This window comes from Hetaerina americana, unplaced genomic scaffold, assembly GCF_022747635.1.
Source record: "Hetaerina americana unplaced genomic scaffold, ioHetAmer1.1.p SCAF_3, whole genome shotgun sequence".
In the NCBI taxonomy this organism is placed as follows: domain Eukaryota; kingdom Metazoa; phylum Arthropoda; class Insecta; order Odonata; family Calopterygidae; genus Hetaerina; species Hetaerina americana.
Genome location: NW_027286874.1, coordinates 45,966,808 through 45,980,196, shown reverse-complemented (window position 1 = coordinate 45,980,196; position 13,389 = coordinate 45,966,808). Strand labels below are relative to the sequence as shown.

The 13,389-nt window shown below is 35.8% G+C and overlaps 1 protein-coding gene across 5 annotated transcripts in view; it reads left to right on the top strand.

The window, feature by feature from the left end:
* Nucleotides 1-13,389, top strand: part of LOC139690951 (uncharacterized) — a 100,989-nt gene that overhangs the window by 32,661 nt on the left and 54,939 nt on the right. For all 5 annotated transcript variants that reach the window (XR_011701539.1, XM_071588605.1, XM_071588604.1 and 2 more), the window contains 4 exons: nt 4,274-4,353; nt 6,144-6,208; nt 7,351-7,438; nt 12,551-12,821. Coding sequence is in view for 4 of the 5 variants with exons in the window: in XM_071588605.1 (XP_071444706.1) it covers nt 4,274-4,353; nt 6,144-6,208; nt 7,351-7,438; nt 12,551-12,821 (504 nt within the window). In the remaining variant the exon portion in view is untranslated. The remainder of the gene's footprint in view (nt 1-4,273; nt 4,354-6,143; nt 6,209-7,350; nt 7,439-12,550; nt 12,822-13,389) is intronic.

Below are 13,389 nucleotides of genomic sequence, written 5' to 3'. Positions count from 1 at the left end.
GTGCGAAACATCATGGACAAATAATTAGGGATGCAAAAGGTGGGTGCCGCATTTCCTGAATTACGATCAAAAGCAAATGCACAGATGATTTTTGCTGCAATATTTGGAGTGATTCGAGAGGGAACCATTTGTGCGGCAATTTGTCACCATGAATGAGACATGAGTCCACCACTACATGTGAGAAATGGAGCAGTAGGTGGAAGCCTGTGATTCAGCGCCAAAGAAAGCTAAGTCGATTACATCTGCCGGAAAGGTCATGGCCAGTTTGTTTTGGGATGCAAAGAAATTCTGTTAATTGATTACCTTGAAAAAGGCAGAACAATTACAGGTGAATTTACTCCAACCTTCTTGACCAGCTGGATGCCAACATTTGCAAGAAGAGGCCCGACGTAAGAAAAAATCATCTATCACCAGGACAACCTGCTGTCACCTGCTCACAAAGGTGCATTGGTGATGGGAAAACTACGGGATTTGGGGTACGATTTGCTCAGGCATCCCCGTATTCTTCTGATTTAGCACCCTCAGACTTTCATCTCTTCCCTAACTTGAAGAAATGTATTCCTTGGCACAAGCAACGATATGTGAGCAGGGGCATTGTCATGGTGCGAAAGCCAATATTTGTTCTTCCACAAATCTGGGCATTTGTGGCGGATAGCTTTGTGCAAATTGCACATAACTTTTCGATGATATTCCTTATTTACCGTTCTACCTTGTGGCAAGAACTCAAGATGGCACCACGCCCCTGCAATTGAAGAAAACTGTAAGCAAAACTTTCACCTACGACCAAACTTGGCGCAGTTTTTTGTCTTGGCTCGTGCTGCAACTTCCATTGGGATGATTGAGCTTTAGTTTCCATGTCATAACCATAAATCCATGATTATTCACCAGTTAAGACTCACTGGACTAAATTTGGGTTGTCGCTGACAGAGGCCAACACCTCATTAGCAATGTTAATGCGTTGCTGTTTTTGTTCAAAATTGAGCAAGTTTGGTACCAATTTCGCGGCGACCCGTGTCATGCCCAAATCATCGGTCAAAATCTAATGGTACGAGCCAATGGTTATGTTTAGGTCCTCAGCAACTTCTCTAAGATGATTCTATGATTGGCCAATACTATTTTCTTAACTTCATCAATGTTTTCATCTGTCGTTGACGTGCTCGGGCGTCCGGCATGCTCTTCGTCCTTCACATCTTCTCGGCCCTCTGAGAACATTTTTTACCACCAATAAACGTTGCTTCGGTCCAAGGTAGCTTTTCCATAAACCACAGTCAACATTAGGAATGTGTCGGTGCACTTAATTTAGTTTCTCGCACAAAATTTGATACAAATTCTTTGATCCATTTTTTGGAGCAGGCAAAATCGAAGACAAGACAGAAAATGTCCCAGAAAAACTGCTGTCAAAAATTAACGTAACATTCAATATGGCCAAACTTTTCGGCCATTTTGAATATTATAAGTACCATACACAATGTCACAAAAAAATCAAATATGCGTAACCCATGGATATTCAAAATTTGCTGTCTATGTGTATACACACAAACACATAGACACGCAGGGACACACACATACACAGGCACACACTCGTTCCTGAAAGACTTGTCTTTCAGGAACTGTTTGATCGAGTTGAAGACAATGAAACCTGGTCCAGAATCATAGTAGGTGCTGAGTAATGGGGGGGTTATGGATCTGAAAGTGAAACAAAAGTGCAATCTTCACGAAGGATTGATGAAACATCCCCTCACCCCAAAATAGCTCGACAAGATGACGTTGAATGATTTTTATTCAAAGGAGGTTGTGTATGATGAATACCTATCTAAAAGCCAGACAGTCAACACAGAGTGCTATCTGGTTGTTATGAAACGCCTTAGGGAAAGAATCTGGTGAAAATGGCCTGAAGTTTGGAGGCGCTGCAATTGATATTTACACCACAACAATGCGCCAGCTCATTCATCTCTCAGAACTCAAGAGTTTTTGCAAAAAACAAGACCGCTGTGTTTCCCCAACCACCCTAATCACCAGACAGCCTTCCAGACTCTCATTGCCTCATGTGAGTTTTTCCTGTTCCCCAAACTTAGTTCCACTTTAAGGAAATGGTTTGCCACCATTCCAGAGATGGAGAAAAATTCTGCGAAGGAGCTTTTGAGCATTCCAGGACTTTTTCAAAAAGTGAAAACACTGTTAAGATAAGTGTATGTATTGGGGAGGAGACTACCTTGAAGGGAACCCTGACCAGTAATTTGTTAGTATTTTGTTTGTTGAAGTCTATAGTAGTTTGTATTATGAACAGACCTTGTTTGGTGGAAGGTGAAAGCGCTGTCAGAATGTAAGAAATGAAAATCAAAGCCAACAATCAAAGAGAAGTTATGAATATCATTAATTGAATCATGGAAGATTTATGAGAGTTAGAAAGATTTTACTGCGGAACTATATTCTAAAAACATGAGGATATCTTGGTCCAGGTACACTTGATGTAGAGATAGAAAGGTTATTGAGGGAATTGAAATCAAATTAAGGCCTAGGGATAGAGTAATTGAGAGGAATAGTTTTTAAAGAAATTTTTACAGTCTTTATGAGTGAGAGATTTGGCCAAAAGATTTTTTCAGAACTAGTATTTGATAACTACAGAACCATGTTTGATTTCACATGCAGCTAAAGTGGTCCACAAGTTCAGTAATAAGGATGGAGACCAGGACAAAGGATTATTTAGTAGATGTTCAGTTTGGATCTAGAAAAGAGAGAGGGCATGCATGATGCCATAGCAGTAATGAGGTCAGAATAGAGAGCATAGAATACAGTCAGTATAGTATGTATGTGTCAATTTCATTTATTTCAAAAAGGCATTTGCTAGAGTGATTTGGGTTGAATTAATGAATTGGTTGCAGAAAATTGGAGGCATAGGAGACTTGATCATTAAACTGTAAATACGCACTGCACAGCTTTGAGTGATGGAACGGGAGTCACATTGGGCAATGTTAGGAAGCGGAGTAACATAGGTATCTTTATCAACTATACTTTCAATATAAACGTGGAGGGAATGGTTAAAGATATCTGGTTTGTTTATGATTGATCAAGCTTTAGTTTGCCAGTCAGCTAAGCATTGCTGAGTACATCGAAAGTCATTGCAACAGGTATGGATGAGGATAAATATAAACAAAATGATGGTTATGCAGTTTTCCAGAAAGAGAAAGGCTAAGTTAAATGCGATAATAGGTGTTCATAACCTAGAGCAGGTGAAATGGTTAATTTGTCTAAGAAGTTTTTGGTAGGGGTATAAGAATTGCATTAGGCAAAAAGGCATTCGCAAGAAAAGCTAAGCATGGTGGAGGAAGGAGGAGTGATTTGTGGAAGAAATCCAAAGTAGGCAGGAGACATTGATGCGCATCATTTTAATTAGTAATGGGATGTTGAAAGCTGTGATAGAGGGAGAATGTTAGGCAAGCGAGGAAGGGGTAGGAATAGGATAGCAAGGGAATTTATCACATTTTGTAAGCTTACCCATGCAAAACCTGCCTTAACCAAAAGAAATCATATAATATAAATCATAATTACATTTTATAAAAATGAAAATTTGGAAATATAGGTATCCCTGAAAAATATTTGTATGACATGGCTCTTCTTCTCGTTGGAGCCGTGAGCTTTTATGTATATTCTGCAAACAGAAATATTGGCTTGAGATTTTTCCTGGAATGATTTTTGAAGAGATCGACTTATTCTAAATACTACTTTCATATTTTTATAGCTTAATTAAACTAGAAGTTTGGAAATGTAAGGGAATTGATTCTGAGTTTTTTTCGCATGATTTTTCATATAATCTCGAGTGCTCATATAATGATTGAGTGTTCACTCATTGAAGTGAATTCCAAATTTGATGGTGCAAAATTTTATGAATACAACATGTCAATATATAATTACTGTTTTATTTTTATTGTTCTTTTGTGAAAAATCCAAGTATCAAACATTATTCCCATTTATTTTCATTAATATTTATTTTTCAAAAGAAGAATGTATGCCATTTTGTTATTTTATATCCTGTGTTTAACAAATGTATGATTGTTGTGTGCTGAAAGTAAAATCTTGTTTATTTCAATAATCTTATGGTAACATTGAGTACTTAAAATAATTCAGAGCTATAGTCAATTGAGCCACCATATTAGTAATTTCAATTGTGGTTTCATGTGTAATAATTTACTTGTTGCTTAGAATGAAGGTGTAGGTATCACCATTAATAAAAACAAATTTTAATGATGAGTATTACAATCCCTAATTTTTTCAGACCCTTGAACATTCATTTTACCTCGAAAAGATGACGCTGTTGGTTTCCATGTTCATGGATATGGAGATAAAGGCATCATTGTAAGTAGATAATTCAATTTTTGTAAGTATGATTATAAGTTGATTTTTGGAAATTTTACTCTGCATTATTATTCTATCCCAGTGGTGTTTTTTTATGTTTTAAGTATTACTTTTAGTTTCCCTAAAAGTATAGAATGGTCTTAATATTTTATGTGCCAGAATGTATTTCAGCTACAATGTAACAAATTCAAAGTGTAAAAATCATTCGCCTTGACCAAGGTGAATGAATTTTACACTCTGACATTGTTGCACTGCAGTGCACACTTAGCGGATGACTCCATCAAAAGTTGCAGTCAAAAAAACTTGCTGCATCTCCCGCAGTTTCTTGGGAATGGGTTGGCATTTAATGGGAATGAGTTCGTGGCATAAAACAGCAGGATGCTGAGCACGGTTTTGTTTGAGGCACAAGAGTGATGGTGATTGACTTGACACCCAGATCTTCTCTGATTTTTAAAATTTATGCAAACGGAAATTAATTCTAATCCTCATTATAATTCTCTTAAAATTTTGTTAAATTGGGAAGGATGGAACCCTAAAAGATTTGTTGGTTGAAATTAGTTTTGTTATGCATACAAGTTTGCTTGTATGCCATACTCCTGTTGAAGGAAACTGGTATTATTTTATTAGGACACTGCGGGAAAATATAATTATTTTCATATGATGCCATTGAAGTTGTAGAGCTAAGATGAATCACTGCAACACATCCAGAGATCAAGAAGGTGCGGTGGCTAGCATCCTGGCTTCCCACCCACAGGGCCCAGGTTCGAATCCTGGAGACCGCAGATGGTCTCCTGTGATTTTCAGTGGTATCCTGATTCGTTCTTGAGGTGCTTTGTGGAGAGCACTTTGAGTGAGTATGCCATCTATCAGATGAGACATAAAGCTGGGAACATCGTGGCACCTTTCGTTAAGAGTAGGCTAATACTGATGCAGGGTTTCTCTCTTCTCTTCCTCCTTTCACATCCATCTTGTCATGACTCCTTTTCCGTCCATCTCCTATGGCGCTAATGACCTTAGTTGTTGGTCACCTCTCCTAAAAATACTACTATTGCAACACATCCATTCAGGACAAATGGTCAATATTTGAATTTAAGTAGGGCTATATTATTGGCTTTGGAAGCAAGTAGTATGGAATGATCGTCAGGGTTTAGTTGCAATTTTATTATACCCGCTATTTTCTCCATGAATAATTCTTCCTCTTTTCTCATGTGACACTTCTCACAGACCAATTATCAGGTAGTAAAAAATTGTTTTCAGTCAGTTTATTGAAAGAGGATCATTTATTTTGTAGAAAATATCTTGTTCTTTACTCTCTCAAGGTAGTGTTAAAGGTTAAAATCATATTTTGTCTGGTATGCAAATCAGTCTATTCAATAATGGAGGGATCTTTCAAAAACCTACCAAAGCCAGTCAACTACTATTAATTAAATGTCACACTGTTATGGCTAGGAATGTGTTTAGATTGAATTTAGATACATAATTTCTTTTGCTTTTAAACCTCAACTTATAATTTTTCTTTATAAAAATAAGAGATTAGAACTGCCAATCTAATCTAAGAAAATACTTTGCTGAAACATGCAAGGAAGACCTTTCTTAATACTCCAATGAAAAAAAAGGCCTATTGTATTGTGAAAATTGTCAGAAAATACATCATGCTATATTGAATGCCAGTTTCTTTCACATCTATTAGCATCAGTTGGACAGTGTTGGCATATATTTGCCTCCCTTGGCTTTTAGATATTTTTAAACCATGTTTTTCAATAAGTATAAAAGCATAATTTTATTTTCAGGCGAGGGAAAGAGAGTCTGAAAAAGGTAGCATCAAGGCTGACTTCATCCCTGTACATATTTCTTGGTGAGTAAATTGGTAATTTAATAAATTATCTAATTTTTTATTTATATTTCAGTTTTATTCACTTGAAACATCTATGGCACCATATTGTTGAGACTTATTCTTTGCCTCTCACTTTGACCAAATCATGTTAATAATTATTAATATGCTTAATGTTTTTTATGCAGTGAAATATAATATAAATTTTTAATGGGATAACATTTTTGTGTATCTACAATACTTTTCCATAAAAAATAAAAATGAACAATTGCACTTCAAACATATAGTGCATGACATGTATTCCTTTCAGGCACTTCCATGGTCATAATCATCAGCAATGTTGAAATTTGTTTTGGCTAGGAAAAGGCTTATAAATCATAATGTAATGGATTTTCATTTACATAGAAAATATCCAAGCAAGATATCCCATGTTAGAAAATTTTTGGGTGACACACTGACTCAATGGAAAATACATTAAGACTTTGTGTCCATGATTTTGCATGGCGACACTGTACTTCATCGCTCTAAAGGTTTTTGGGCTCAAAATTGATGGCATTATGATTCTAACTAATTCCTTGATATTACCAGATAATGGTATCTTGGACTACTTCCTGTTGTCCAACATAAAAAATAACTGATGAGAAGAAGATTTTATTCAAATGAGAAGGTTATTGTTGAAACAAATGCCTATTTTGCAGATTTAGAACAATCATATTATTTGGAAGGACTCACTCTAGTATATTTTCTCCACACTGGGATTTTTGGACATGGGGGGCACTTTTATGGAAATACATGCATAAAGTTCCCTGGGCTATAGGAACCATCCATAGATTTCCATCAAAATTCAAAATATTTTTCCTTAAAATGTGGGGACTTTTTTTCTTTGCTTGGAAAATCAGGAATTGTTCACTCTTTATTTATGAAAATATGTTAACGAGTGTTTATGCTACCATTTACATTGGCTTTAAGATAATTTACCTTTGCAATATCAACAATACCAGTACTATTGTAGAAAATTACTTCTTGTAAGCTGGTATGGTAAGCTGGTAAGGTGTACAGGGCCCTGTATGATGGGCCCATTCAAATTGTATAAGCGATTCTGTCTTTTACTTATTGTTTTAACTATAGTGACAATTTTTTATTAATTACTTTTCTGTTTCTTTCAGATAACTCAGAAGAGCACATGCTTGATGCTATACTTATGACAAAATTTGTGCACAAGAATTATCGTGATATATGGCATCCTCTATTTGAGTAAGTATATGTTTTTTTAAGACTGGTTAAACAACTTTATATGAATAATAGTTAAAGAAAGTTCATGAAAAGTTGTGTAATATCAGTAAAGGCCATCTACCAAACAAAAAATTTATGAAATCAATGTAATCTTGAAGAATCATGAAATTCAGATGGCTGACCTAAAAATCCACTGAACGATTGATATTCAGATTATAAGTGTCAATCACTTATTTTTTTAATCGAAAATGGTTTCCAAATGACAAATTCCAAGGTGCCATATCCCATTATAACTGGATCACAATAAGTCTACAAAAGGAATTTTAATGATTACGAGGGTAATCCCAGAAGTACCCAACTCAACAAAGAAAACACAAAAATTTTGGAATCAATTTATATATTTTTCAACATAATCTTCTTTCAGTCCTGTACACTTTTCTCAGCGATGTTCAATAAGTTCGATAACCTTTTTTATGATAAGAACTTTCTTGCTACTCGATATAGCCATTAACTGCTGACATCACTTCTTAACGGTTAGAAAATTGTTGACCACTGAGCCATTTTTTCAAGTTTGCGAACAGAAAATAATCGAAGGGGGCTAAATCTGTCGAACAGTGTAATGAGGTAGCAATTCAAACTGTATTCATGAATTTTGGCCATTGCAATGATGGATTTGTGGCCTGGTGCATTTTGGTGAAGAAGCAAGAAGGCCGCTTTTGCTTCATTTCTTCGCTAAAGTGTTGCAATAAGTTTGCATACTCGCCATTGATAGTTTTTCCTTTTTTAAGATAGTCAATGAAAATTATCCCACGAGCATCCCAAAAAACCAATGCGATGACCTTGCCTGAAGATAAAACGGTCTTCGCCTTCTGGAGGAGCCGGTTCTTCCTTTTGAATTCATTGTTTTGATTTTTCTTTTGTCTGGGGTGTGAAGTAATGGACCCATGTTTCATCCATGGTTATGAAAAGGCGCAAAAATTCTGCTTTGTTGCTGTGAAACTTTGCTAAACACTCAATTGAAACATCTTCACGACCCTGGTTTTGCCCGAGTGTGAGCAAACGCAGCACCCATCTTGCACACAGCTTTCTGATGTCCAAATTTTCAGTTAATATGCAATGGACTGCATTTTTATGAAATGCCTACTATATCAGTTAGCTTGAGCACTTTCATTCGACGATCGTCCAGTATCACTGTGGATTTTTTTCACCATTTCTGGAGTCGTCACCTCATTTGGTCGACTAATGCGATGCACATCTTGACAGGTCGTACAGCCTCGTTTAAACTCTGCTTCCCAATATAGTTTACTGTTGTTAACAAGGGAGCAGACTCAACCAGAGTAGAATCCAGTTCAGCATTTATATTGGTTGGGCTGAGGCCTTTCAAATAAAAGTATTGTATCACATAACGAATACCAATTTTCTTCATTTTCACAAGTTCACTGAAAGCGTTTATCATTCATGGCTGCCAAGCAAATACCAAACAACGTAGTATCTTCAAACTTGAAACATATTCTTAATAGATTGCGTGCTTTCTAATACAGTGATATTTTTCCAACCACTACTGCCGTGTTTAGGTCAGGTCAGGTACTTCTGGGACTACCCTCGCAACCAGGGAAAAGCCATGGAAGTTAATTTGATTGGGAAGTATTGAAATTTGATTTTGAAGTATTTGAAACTTAGCAAAAATCTCATGCTCTGATAATTGCCTCATGCTCATGATGTATAAAAGAGGAGTAGTGCCACAATTGCCCTTTCAAAAACATATAGTGTTAGTAAATGGCCAGGTAATATTGACTCCTGCGGGAATTCTTTTTGAGAATTTGATTTAATTGGTAAGAATTTGTTAATGGCCAACCATTTTTGTTTATTGTTTTGATTCACTTGATGAAATTTTATGTCACATACTTTTCAAATTCTTTAATTAAGCAGCATGCTATAATAAATGTTACTGCCAAACTAATTCTTTCAAATTTCCGTGATAAATCAAGATACAGTGGAATCTCGCGCAATGAGCACCTTGCTTAGCAAGAAATTCACATGATGAACAACAATATTGGTCCCTAGAATGACTTGCTGGACAAGTGACTTTTCTCATAATGAGTGATGAAGAGAGGAGAATACCCAGTATGATTGCACATGTTCTACTTTAGTTTAACACTCGTTCTGCCAGAATTTTAGTGTCACTAGTGATTACACATTTTTCCTAACTAGTGTTCAGATGTATCTTGAGAGATTTTTTTGTTCACAGTTTAATAATATTTAGTGCATTGTTTTAAAAATGACCCCAAATAAAAATCCATAAGGAAAAAGCCACAGAAGAGTAAAAAACTGTAGCAAAGAAAAGTAAAGTCATTGAATATTCAGGGCAAAGTGTGAGCGTGGCTGATCAAGTATGCACATCAACAATTGGTCGACATAAGCCATTTGCATTTACTTCAAGAACAAGGTCAAATTTAAGGAGTCGGATGCTTCAAAGAGAGTAGCAAGAATATCTAAGAAATGGGCATGTATTCTCAATGATGTTGAAAAGTTGCTCCTGATATAGATTAAGGGAAAGTAATGGCAATTCGAAACCATTAACGTATTGCGGACAGAATATGAGAATTCTTGTCATTTAGAAGCATCATTTTAAACTTTTATTGACATTATTTACATGTTTGGTGGTGTTTTTATTTGCCTTTCATTAAATAATAAGAACAGTCATAACTTAATTTTTGATTTCATTTGGTGATTTTGATAGTATAAGCCATTCAACTGTATTTAAATCCCAGACAGTTTTTTTGTGATGGTGCGCAACTTAAATTTCAACAGCTTGAAACTTATTCGTTGTCTTGCTTCATTTCGGAGGTAATGTTTATTTTATCTCTTCCCCGGGTACCTTAACGCCTTGCCTCTTTATTTCTTGAGTGTTTATGCACATGGCCATAGCTGAGCCATTGGCAAGGAACTTTATCTCGATCGCCCCTAAGACCATTGCCTTGCCTGCAAATTCCACTCCTGGATAATGGAATGCGCATTCGGCTCTGCTCCATCAACGTAAGCATTACTGTGAAAAGAATGATGGGGGCCAATAATGATTTGGACATAGTTCTTTTATGGCTGTGGTCAGTTTCTTCTTTTGATGTGTCATGAGCAGTTCAGTTCCTCGAGTCCCAGTGAATTGTTCTTTTGATGCTGGGTTTGTCTTGTAAGAGGGTTTTATCAAACTGTGTTTTTCAAAATATTTGAAGGAATCTTTCATATAATGGCATCACATAGGAAAGAGAGTGCTTTGGACGAGGAAGAAATATTATTAGATTTGTGCGCCCATTACTTGTCAGATGTGCCATTAGCGTAAGAAAGGGACAAGAGTGGAAGTGATTCCTATATTGTAGTGAAGGTCAGAAATAGAAAATTCACCTCTCTCTTGATAAGTGAAAGTGACACCAAAAACAGTGCCTATGAAGACAGGATTTTATAAAACAAATAGCATTCAATTCATAGGCTTTCTGCTCCAGAATGCCAAAGAGTGAGGAATTAGTAGAGAGGAGCCAGATAAGTCATCTTCGGAAGATGGCCGTGATGATTAGCCAAATTGGCGTGTTTCTTCAAGGGATCACCCACGCTGTCTCTCCAGAGACCTTGGGAGACATCATCTCATTCCTGTTGTGTGTAAGGGGAAGAAAAAATATCACACAAGAAGATGCGAAGTGTGTGCTTCTAGAAAAATTAGGATGGAGACGTGGTGTTTCCTTTTATTGCAATGTTCCCTTCCACAAAAGAAAATGTTTCATGCAATATCACACAAAGGAGGGATACTAAAATAGTTTAGAAGTATTACATTTAAAGCTCCATGAAAAATTTTTAAGAAAGTTATGGCGATTTCACTGAAACAATGCATGTTCACAAAATGACTTGAAAATTTCACCAGGAGGAGGGTTAAAACCCATTTGAATACCCTGGTATGGAACATGTTGGTAAGGATATCATTTGTATGTTAGAGAAATATATTATTGCCGACCTCAGGATCATCAGCAGCTGAAGAAGTATTAAAGGGAGCTGTGCAAGGTCCGAGAAGTTTACAAAAAGAACCTGCATCCACAGCGTTGTGAGGCATGGTGAAGCAATAAGCTCCAAGTCAAAAGCAGCAAAGAACTACATTGTTGACTGCAAGAAACTGATAGATTCTGAGGGTTACAGGTTCAATTGAGGTTTTTAATTGTAGTGAGACAGGCCTCTTTTGGAAGAAGATGTCTAGGTGAACCTATATTTCTACAAGTAACAGTAGAAGAGAATGCATTGCGCAGCCACAAGTCAATGAAAGGCCATCTCATGCTGCTTTTTTGTGCAAATGCAAGCCACGAATCAGAAATTAAACATCTACTATTTTAGGATGCAGATACTTCACAAACCTTCAAGAAGTATGAATTCCAAAACAGTGGGCTAAATGTGATGTGGATGTCCCAGGAAACTGTTGCATCGTACCATGCGTTTGAGGCATCACCCTGATAAGGCAGTGGCAATGTTTATCAAAAAGTTATTTAATGATAGTGATATTTTTACAAAACTTGGTTCGTAGGCAAAAACGTCTGTAGGCAGACTTCTGGTTAAAAGGAATTAGGTACGTATCTTAAATAATAAACTTCAATTTTTGTTTGCTTTTACAAATCGAGTTAGCATTTTTGGTTACTTCATTCCGTGATAGATGAAAAGTTGAACTTCATCCTAAATTTTGTATGTATAATTTTCTTTGAATAAACCTTGTACATTATTTATTTTTTTTTGGCATGGAATGCATTACCATTTTTCCCAATTATTTTTATGTTTGTTTGCTAAACGAGTGTTTCACTTTACGAGAAAGATGAAGGAACAAATTATGCTCATTGTACGAGGTTCCACTGTAATTTTTTAAATCAAAATTTTAACCTTGATTTAGTAACAGAATATAATGTTAAGTTTTACTACCTAGTCTAATAGTGGCTTTTAATCTCATTGTACATAACTGAATGTTATAATTGTCTAGCTGTTGTTTGTTTTTAATACCTTCCAATGATATTCTTTTACACCTCACTGCTTTAAGCTTTAGAGAACCAAGTGTGAGATACCAAAGTGTCTTCTATTGCAACAATTAATAGCCATATCATTTTTTTATAGGAAACTTCTGGACAACATCCGCCCTAATCGAATGAATGACCTCATGTATGTAAGGTGTCTGTTAACTTTTAAACTCTGGAAAAAGATCTTTCCTTATGGAGAAGGAAGGACGCGCATTAATACGACTGCCATGCAAAAGTTACAAGCACCACCACATTTAATGGAGAACATGAAAGCAATGGGCAATGTATTGCCTAGAATTCCAAAGACTAAAAAGAACATAACTTTGTTCTTAATGCAATCAAATTTTAACGTAAAAAGTTCTTGCCAGGTAAGTGAAGTAATATTTGCTAAAGTTGATTTGAAAATAATTTTCCCTTTTCAGCATACAATAAAAAGAATTGAGATATTTTAGTTATGCAAGGAGAAAGAATAGAAATTGTTTTTTGCTGTATTCTTGAGGGTGGACATTTTTAAATGCAGTATTCAAAGCTGAAAGAATAGTTTATTTAGATCATACTTGGTTGGTACTATGGTTTTGATCTAGATTTTTAAATTTATATGTTCTGATATACTAGGGGGTATAACACAATTTTAATTATTGCTAAAAATAATCGAGATAGAAACATTTTTATTTGATTTTCTTAAGACTTATCTACTTATTCACCATCCAGAATTATACATATCTCCCAGCGGTTCTTGACTTTTTGAAGGCTGTCAATGTAGAACTCAAACGATTTCATCAAAAACCATTCTTCAACTTGTTGAATGGCATCATTTGTGTTGTCAAGTCTCCGACCGCACGATTTTTTGAGTTCTGGGTTAAGAAAAAGTCTTTTATAGCCTGTTCAGGAGAACGGGGTGGATGTAGAAAAATTTCAAAGCCGCATTGCTTAGAA